General features: G+C 46.2%; 1 protein-coding gene and 1 pseudogene across 2 annotated transcripts; one reads left to right on the top strand and one right to left on the bottom strand.

Annotated features, from left to right (window-relative positions):
* The first annotated feature begins 246 nt into the window (after positions 1 to 246).
* On the top strand, positions 247 to 6,847 carry LOC105873588 (intelectin-1-like). The gene is made up of 7 exons (XM_076000300.1): positions 247 to 300; positions 473 to 536; positions 2,675 to 2,922; positions 3,262 to 3,420; positions 4,111 to 4,231; positions 5,132 to 5,235; positions 6,659 to 6,847. The coding sequence occupies exons 1-7, from the start codon at positions 295 to 297 to the stop codon at positions 6,809 to 6,811; spliced, it is 855 nt and encodes a 284-aa protein (XP_075856415.1). The 5' UTR covers positions 247 to 294; the 3' UTR covers positions 6,812 to 6,847.
* Positions 6,848 to 8,407: 1,560 nt separating this feature from the next.
* LOC105862674 (stress-associated endoplasmic reticulum protein 1 pseudogene) lies at positions 8,408 to 9,102 on the bottom strand (annotated as a pseudogene). The gene has a single exon (XR_001150136.3). The product of XR_001150136.3 is annotated as a stress-associated endoplasmic reticulum protein 1 pseudogene (transcript).
* Positions 9,103 to 9,709: the final 607 nt, after the last annotated feature.

Here is a 9,709-nt window from a genome sequence, read left to right as displayed (position 1 = left end):
AGCAGGTGACCTTTAAGATTTGTCCTTTAGAGCCTGCCAATAGCATGAGTTATCACTGTGTAAAGAACCTGCCCTGAGTCCTCACCTGCACCGGGCATCGTGCCAGGGGAGGGTGGGCTAGTGGCCTAGGCCAGGCCCCGCTGGGCTTTCTCCATAAAGGGCCCAGCGCATCACCCACAGCAGGGGCCTCTGCAGAGAAAGCTCCACCCAGCAGGCAGCTGACTCTGAGCTCCTGGCTGCTGTGAGGGAGGAGGCAGCTCCCTGTGCTGGAGGGAACTCAGCTGAGATTCGCACATGTCTGTGAGTGGGGGGATTCCTGGTTTGAGCTCAGGTCTGCCTTTGGTCCTAGCGATGTGTGGAATTTAAACAAAATGCAAAGGGCTTTGGAGTCATTATAGGATTGGACTGGGGCGGGAGCAGGGATGTAGAGAAAACAGATGATAAAGACAATGACCTTCTTGCTTTTCTTTAGACTATGATGAACCAACTTGGCTTCCTGCTGTTTCTCATTGTGGCCACCAGAGGGTGGAGTGAAGGTGAGTCTCTTGTCTGGGGGCAGTGGTTCCTCCACTCAGCTCCAGTGTTGAAGGAGAACAGAACTGGCTGGGTGGTTCCCAGGATGCTGGTCTCTCCTGGGCCACAGGGAGTGTCTTTGAGATGCGGGGAGGGTGACTTGGATGTAGGAAAAGTGCTGATTTGTGGCCTCTTGTTGGAAGAATCTGGCCTGTAGCACTGAGGGTGTTGCCTGAGGCATGTCCTGGGTCCAGCTTTGTGTCTCTGTGTGGTCCCTCCCAGCCAGTCCCCACACGTGTGGCCTTGGCCATGGGATTTCCATGGGAATTGTGTGGTCTGCTTGCTGCCCAGAGAATATTCTTTCCCCAGTCTTCCTGCTACAGCAGAAATAACAGTGGCATTTTAAAATTTATATTTGTCTTCATATTTATTTTTTGATTTTTACAAAAGTAAAGGCTGTTTCTAAATGTCTTCTCACTTAATCTTCATGAAAACACTTCATTAGCTCTGTTTTAGGTATGAGGAAACTGAGGCTCAGATATGTTAAGTACCACTCCAAGGACACTCAACTAGTAGGCACTGAGTTACTTACACGTGAATACCTGGAACCTTAAAGCTTGTCATTACTGTCATTGCCATAGCCTTGTAGAGTAGTCTGCAGACTCTTTAGCCTTAAGATTAGCATTTAAGGTTCTTCATTCTGTGCCTCTGCTAAACTCTTGCCCAGGCTGGTCTCAAACTCCTGGCCTCCAGTGATCCTACAGCCTGGCCTCCCAGAGTGCTAGAACTCTAGGTGTAAGCCCATGCCATGCTTATCTTTTATCATGTTTTCTTCTCAATATAATTTTCTGTTGACTTATCAACAATTCCCTCCAGCGCAAACTCTTGGGGGGATGTTTAATTTCTATGACTGCCCAGTGCTTAGGGCAGGGCTGGGCACAGGGTGAGGTCATGTGGAGGCAGGCATGCCTCAAGCCTGTGCTGGTTGTTGGGTAGATGAGCTGAATGAATAGTGGGTATCTCTGTGTCTGACCACTCCGCCAGGGAGGCTCTGCTACCGTGGGGTGGAATCGCTTGGAAATAGTGACCAGGAGAGGCTGGGTTTTGTGACAAATCAGCAGAGACAATAACAACATGCATATTCTCTAGAGGTGGCAAATACTTCCTCCCAGAAGGGGTCCTGCTCTTCTGCGTCTCCATCTCTGCCCAGAAGCTGCAAGGAAATCAAAGCCGAGTGCCCCAGCGCAGGTGGTGAGTGATGAGACATTCAAACACAGCCCTCTCACGGCAATCAGGGTTTTGTCCTCTGGGAGGTTTTTCTTTTTAAAGTTAAGAAAAAATTGTTGTAACATGTATATTACATATGGGATAAAATTAGCCACTTTACTTTCAAATGTACAACTTATCTGCAGTAATTACCTACACAACCTTGTGCAACCATCACCACCATCCATCTCTGGAACTGTTCATCACCTCTGTACCCACTGAGCAACAGCTCCACATTGTCCTCCCCCCCAGCCCCTGGTAGCTGCTATTCTGCTTTCTGTCTCTATGGATTTGCCTTTTCAAGTTACCTTTTATAAGTAGAGTCATGTGATATTTGTCTCTTTCTGTATGGCTTTTTTCACTCAGCAAAATGTTTTCAAGGTTGATCCTTGTTGTAGTATGGATATGTAGTTCCTTTTTATCCACTTGTGCAAGTATACATATGTAAACACACACTCACACACACACATATACCCTGCATTTTGTTTGTTCATTAGTGATGAATTTTTGGGTTGTTTCTCAACTCAAATATCGTTGTGACTCTTGTCACTCATGCTGCAATGAACACTGCTGCACTAGCATCTGCTTGAGTCCCTTTCCCCAATTCTTTTGCATATAAACCTAGCAGTGGAGTTGCAGGGTCATAGGATAATTCCATGTTTAACCTGATAGGAATGACACTGGCCACTGGGAGTTTTGTTGACTCTGTGTTCTGCCTCAGCCTCAGGAGCGGGATCTTCTGGACTCAGGGAGATTCCAGGCCTGCTAGGAACACTTAGTGGAAGGACTCAGGGAGGAGGCTTTAGGCCATGTGTCTGGTTCCTCGGGCCTCTGTGGTCGTGGGGCTGAGATGGCCGTGAGCTCTCAGACAGGCTCTGGCTGGTTCTGTCTGCAGATGGCGTGTATTTCCTCCGCACCGAGGATGGTGTCGTCTACCAGACCTTCTGTGACATGACTACAAGGGGTGGCGGCTGGACCCTGGTGGCCAGCGTGCACGAGAACAACATGTATGGGAAGTGCACGGTGGGCGATCGCTGGTCCAGTCAGCAGGGCAACAGAGCAGACTACCCAGAGGGGGACAACAACTGGGCCAACTACAACACCTTTGGGTCTGCAGAGGCGGCCACAAGCGACGACTACAAGGTTGGTGGCACTTCCCACGCACTGGGAAAGGGTGAGGAGTGAGTGTGTGTGGCCACAGCATGCAGGAGGGAGGGTGTGAAGGGGGACATGGACACAGGGCTGGAGAAGAGGAAGGAAATACTTAGACATCTTGCATCCCAACTTCCTCCCCACAAGGCGGTTAGGGACGTGGGTGGTGGTTAGTCCTCACCTGCTGGAAGTGGGGGTGTCTGAGCACAGGCGACCACCTGTCCCACTCCTGGAGCCCAGAGCTGTGAGCTCAGCTGAGGGCTGCACGTGTGGGCCTTTGCCTTGTGGGACCCCCTGGCCCCGTGAGGCTGAGTGTGTGTTGCTGTGCAGAACCCTGGCTACTACGACATCCAGGCCCAGGACTTGAGCATCTGGCATGTGCCCAACAAGTCCCCCTTGAAGCACTGGAGAAGCAGATCCCTGCTGAGGTACCACACCGAAACTGGCTTCCTCAAGGGACTGGGAGGCAATCTGTTTGGCCTCTACCAGGTACACAGGGCGCTGGCTGGGGCTGGTTTTATGGGTGTGGGGAGAAGCAAGTGTCTGAGATTGGGAAGGAACTGTTTTTAGTGGTCCAGTCTGCCATGGTCCCCTAACCTTGATTTCTGATGGCTTCTGTCCTGCTTCTCTCAGGAATTCTGAACCAGGCAAGAGAAAAGACCTACGGGAGAGGAGACTTGGGGCAGGAGAGGAGAGAGAGAGGGAATGGGAAGGAAGTGCCCTGGCCTTTGGAGAGGTGCAGCTCCTGAGTGACTAGTGGCCACACTTGGGAAAGATTTTTTTTTTTAGTAAGAAGTTTCTTATGAACAAATTGTGCTCAATAATGAAATGATTATTTCATAGTTTTCTAGTAAATTTTCTATATCCATTGTCCCAGAATATCAAGAAAAATGTTATATAAACTCAAAGATGTAATCCTATGTTTTATTTAGGCTCATCATTTATTTACATGTGTTTAAGAATAACCTGCTTTCATTTATTTTATTTATTTGTTTATTAATTTTTTATTTCAGAATATTATAGGTGGGGGTAAGAGTCTTATTTTGACTGGTTTTGAGATAATTTCAGTTGCTGAGAAGGCATCATTTTTCCCCAGTGAGCGGCAGCATCCCTGGGAAGGAATGGCTGGTAAGGACAAACCCATTGTCCTTGCTCAATGATGTACTTTGTTCCCCATAGAAATACCCTGTGAAATATGGAAAAGGAACATGTTGGAAGGACAACGGCCCTGCAATCCCTGTGGTCTACGATTTTGGCGATGCCAAGAAAACGGCGTCTTATTACTCACCTAATGGCCAGAGTGAGTCTTTAATGCCCCTCTGAACTCTTGGTAGGAAGAATTTCAGTCTTGATTGAATTCATTCACTTAGGACAGGTAGCAGTTATTAATCAGTAACCACGGCTCAAATCTCTTCTATGCATGTGACCCTTGTTGTTCCACTTAGTCTGCTTGACGGCCTTACGGGCTGAGCTGTCATTAACCTCATTGTAGAAACAGACGCACTGAGAGGTTGGGGAACTTGCTGAGATCTCAGGGCACGTACACAGGGGAGCTCGCATCTGCACTGAGGAAATCTGGCTCCAGACTCTCTATTCCTGCATCCCCACTGTCAGCCCCTCAGGAACTTGTTAGGTAGGACCAGGCCAGGTTCATGTACGCAGAACAGGACAAAGAACAAAATGGGAAGACCTTTTTTTTTCTAAATTATGAAGAGTAACCGTTAATTTATTTTGTGTGAATGTAAAGTTTGCAGCCTAGTATCTTTCACAGAGGCTGAGCCTATGCTATAAAATTCAAAGCTGATATCATTGAGATTTAGGATTTGAGATTTTAAAATAAAGGACAGTAAGAAAAATATAACGAGAACACAGTGAATCTGTCTCCTAATGGCTGGAACCCCGCGCTTGTAAGTGTTCAGTGTGATTATCCTGCATAGCTGAATTTCTCTTCACAAGCCTCTGGCAGATGAGAGACACCCCCTGAGGACAAGCTCTTGGTCTCTTGGCTGGGAAGATGTCCCTGACGTGAAGTTTGGGGCCAGGATGCACCATCCCTCGCCCCAGAGGAGCTGAGCTCCAGCAGTGTGGCTGGAGAGTTGGGCTGTAGCCTGAGCTTCAGCATAGAGAATCTCTGGGCTGACGTAAAGAAGGCTGTTTCTAGCATCTTCCTGGAATGCTGTTTTCTGTCTCTTGTTTTCAGATGAATTCACTGCGGGATTTGTTCAGTTCAGGGTATTTAATAACGAGAGAGCAGCCAATGCCTTGTGTGCTGGAATGAGGGTCACCGGATGTAACACTGAGCACGTGAGTTTTTTTTTTTTTAGCGTATTATGGGGGTACAAGTGTTAAGGTTACATATATTGCTCATGCCCCCCTCTCCCCAATATTTTTAATTTTTTTTTATTTCGGCATATTATGGAGTACAAATTTCAAGGTTTCAATAAATGCCCTTTCCCCCCTCCCCCCACAAGTCTGAGTTTCCAGCATGACCATCCCCCAGATGGTGCACATCTCACTCATTATTGTATGTATATACCTGCCCCCCTCCCCCTCCCACCTGCCCAATACCCTATTACTGTAGTACCTATGTGTCCACTTAGAGCATATGAGTTTTGTGGTGACCAAAGGGGCTGTGAGGTTGAGTTTGTCACTGTGTGTTGGTTGGTATGTGTGTTTGGTGTCGTATGAGTGCAGTGTATGTGTATGTGTGTGGGAGTGTGACTTTCTCTTGCTCATTGCTGGGTTTCAGGGGCAGAGCTGTGGGACCCTTTGTCCAGGTACAGACATCCTGTACCTTTGAGGACTGAAATCAAGGGCTGAAGCTTCACAAGAGCCACTGCTGGATGCTCAGCCATGGGATAAAGCACTCAGTCTCCTGCAGCTGGGGTGAGGCCTCCATGCGGGAACATTCCGTGGAAGCCTTTTGAAGCCTCGATTCCTTGTCCTTCTTCATCTGTTGTTTAGCTTTCAGCGGAAAACTGGTCCTCCCCAACCCTGGCCGGGGCTTGCATAGCTACACAGTGTGTTGGGGGTTACCAGGAGGGTCCTGGACATCACGTTCTAGAACTTCACTCAGGCCATTCCCCCATGTGCCTGTGGGGATAAATGATGGGTATCTATGAATTTTCAGGATTTTAAATGGAATACCAGTTAAACACAGAGGATGGGAAGGGAAGAAGTCTAGAATAGCTCATGGTTTTTGTTTGGGTGAATGAGTGTCATTTAGTAAGTCAGGGTGTCTGGATGAGGAACAGTTTGGGGTCCATGGGGGATATTTAACTCTGTTTTGGTCATATGGAGCTTGAGATTCCTGTGTAGAGACTCAGGTTGGATTTCGAGGTATTCAGCACCAGGAACATCTGCACAGGAGATAGAGATTTGGGGGTCATAGTGAATTGCTAGTAACTGAAGCCAAGGTGGTCATGCAATCTATAAGGGACAGGGAGATGTGTCCTGTACTGAGGAGAAGAACCTTAAGGAATTCATGAAGCAAGAGTCCTGCCAGGGAATCCAAGAATGAGTGTTCAGAAAAGTTGGAGGACAGTGAGGAGCAGACTATGAGGTCACTAAAGGTAAAGGTTTAGAGGTGTTTGTGGGAGGAACAGATCAACACTGCTAATGGTGAGTCTCTTGAGGACCAAAGACTGCACTGGATGTGGCCATAAGGCTGTCATTGGCCTCACCAGCAGATCTCTCATCTGTGTTTCTAACTCTCCTTGTTTCCCAGCACTGCATCGGCGGAGGAGGGTTCTTCCCGGAAAGCAATCCCCACCAGTGTGGGGATTTTTCTGCCTTTGATGCGAATGGATATGGAACTCATGTTTATTTTAGCAACAGCCGGGAGATAACTGAGGCAGCTGTGCTTCTATTCTACCGTTGAGAGGGGTGCGGTTCGGGTCCCAGACCTCTTCTCCCAACCGTGGGATTCCAAGGATGGAGAGCAACTTATCAACTGGATTGTTAATGGCAGAGGAGAAGAGAATAAATCCTATTAAATCAAAGCTTGGTGTGTCTGTGAATTATTTTCCTGCAGGGAGTGAAACACTCTAGCAGATTTCAAAGAATGTCTTATTGCACTGGTTGGTTCTACCTCAACTACTTTTTTATTGGAATGTCAGTGCTTAGGAATCCTATAGAGAAACATGTTCTCTTCATCCCCTTCTAGGTAGCTCTTAAATAGCTGGAAGAATAAGGGGCAGGAGGAAGCATTTTATCCTAACCCTTCCTAAGGCACATGGACTGAACAATTACATCCTCAACCTGAGGATCCTAAAGAAGAAAAGAGTTCATCTGTGGGGGTGCACCAAGAAGGAACGAGATGCACCCAATATTCCTCTGTGGTATATTTTAGCCTTAGTGGTTGGGGCATTGTCTGTAGGGAAGCACCGGTCTGGCAGCCTGTGATGAATGATAGTGTCACTCCTTGTGTGGTACCTTCACTGTTCCAGGGTTCTCATGTTTAGGTGCCTATTCAAAGGAGCCAAGTGACCAAATCATCCCCAATGTGTTATTCGTGCAGATTGGATGGGGATAACATCAGTTTTGACCCATGAGTAAATATTAGACATTTTATTGTTTCCTCTAGAATGCAAATCTGATTATAACAAGCCCTTCCAATTCTCCTCGCCTCGATTGTCAATTATTTTTCACTAACTAGAAGGTGAAGTTCAAAGTTGTTAGGCCTCAAGGAAATTAGAAGTGGAAGCAATTTTAATTATAAATCTAGAAAAAGCGTTTCCAAACTAAGCGTAACTTTTTAGTTGATGTGCCTTGTTGCTATTAAAAGTGCTATTAACATGCTAAGATGTCTTATGGCACATTGGACTCAACAGCATGTCCTGATGAGACATTCATTTTTAGTATTTTTCCCTAAAATTTTGTCTAGCATAGTAAATCCCTTTGATATATTGAAATAATTCGGGTAAAATCAATGTGACATAAATAAACCTTCCCAGACTGACTTCACTCCATCATAATAGCTTTTAGTGAAACTTCAGTGACTGATTAAGTTAGAAAATGCTCGACCAATTTTTTTTAATGGCATCTTAGGTTACTATACTCATGCAAAATCCAAGGTAGTACAATAGAAACTATATTGTTAAAATAGATGTTGTGGCTATAAGCATCTCCCTTTATATTAGGCATTTAGAAGCTTTTAAAAATCTTTAGATGCTGAAAGTTGTGGTAAAACTAGGCTAACTATGTAGTTGTTCCATTTATAAGCACCTTATTACAGGACAGTTACATGACCCTATAAGGGAGTGTGCTTTGAATTCAAGAGAGTAATAAAGTGCCTAGCTATATAAAAACCACAAGACTCTAAATTTTAAATTAAGCTAATTGCAGTTACACATTAGGGTTAACAAAATCTAGACACTGTCTACACAGATTTAATCTAATTGCCCATTTTGCATACTATTTCAATAACCACATAAAAATCTTACTCTTTACTGACTAAATAAGTAGGGTCCACTACTGTAGCTTAACAATCAAATTTTATTGCTTTATTCATGTGGTGTTTTTGCAAGGCACTGTGGTATGGACTAGAAAACTTGGAATGACTCATGAAGAAACCTTGGAATGACACATGAAGGATGATAGGAAAGTCATTCTGAGGCAGGATGCTTTACTGAATTGTTTTTAACCAGGGTACCAAACATCAGGAATGAGTTCAAGTTAAAATTTCACAGGAGAATGGAAACATCTTAAGGTCAGTCACTTCACATGCCCATCCTGATACTTTGAATAATCTGGAAAATTGCAGAGCCACAAACAACAAAAATGAAGAGAGCCAATAACCAGGGTCCTACAGACGCCTTCTCTTCGGGGGCATTTCTCGAGGTCTTGGCGACGTTGCCGCGCTGGGTGACGTTCTTGCTGTGCTTCTCGTTGGCCATACGGATCCGCTGTTTGGCGACCATTTTTCGCGGTGCCACCAGCTGCCCCGGCCACCCCTCACACTCGCACGCCCGCCGACCCTCGAGCCGCTGCGAGGCTCCGCTCCGGGTGCCCGCGCCGCCGGAGCGCTGAGGCTATCAGGCCGGGCACTACTAGGCCGAAGGGCCGGGGCGCGGGTTGCCGACTGACTGAGACGCCGGACTGACCAGCCGAGCTAGGAGGGTGCGCGGGAAGAAGAGAGCAGGCCGCCGGGACGCCCTCGCGCCGCTGCCGGGAGCCCCTAGATTTCTTTTTGTTTGTTTGTTTTTTTTTTTTTCTTCTTTTTTTATTTCGGCATATTATGGGGATACAAATTTTAAATGGATCCTTAGATTTCTGCTCCACAGGTAATCACTATTATTCCTTTTTGTTATTAAATTTCCTTGTTTTGTTTTGTTTTTTTGAGATAAGGTCTCACTTTGTTGCCTGGGGTAGAGTGCAGTGGCATCATCATAGCTCACTGCAACTCAACTCAAAATCCTCAAACTCCTGGGCTCAAGTGATTCTCCTGCCTCAACCTCCCACCATGTCTGGCTAATTTTTCTAGTTTTTTTTAGAGACAGGGTCTCACTATGTTGCTCAGGCTAGTCTCGAACCCCTGGCCTCAAGCAATCCTCCTGCCTCAGTCTCCAAAAGTGCTAGGATTACAGGAGTGAGCCACCACTCCTGGCCTGTTATATATTAAGTTTCTGAACTATGATAGCTCTTATGCACATTAAGTGACGTAGATTAAGTAGCAAAGGTCTGCTGAGAGAAGGTTCTGAGTGACTAGCTGGAACAAAATGTCATCTTGAATCTGAATACCTATTCCTCCTTCAAACAAACTTTTACTTGCAATCAA

Source organism: Microcebus murinus, chromosome 2 (assembly GCF_040939455.1).
Source record: "Microcebus murinus isolate Inina chromosome 2, M.murinus_Inina_mat1.0, whole genome shotgun sequence".
Taxonomy (NCBI): Eukaryota; Metazoa; Chordata; class Mammalia; order Primates; family Cheirogaleidae; genus Microcebus; species Microcebus murinus.
This window is presented reverse-complemented; position numbering and strand designations above follow the sequence as displayed.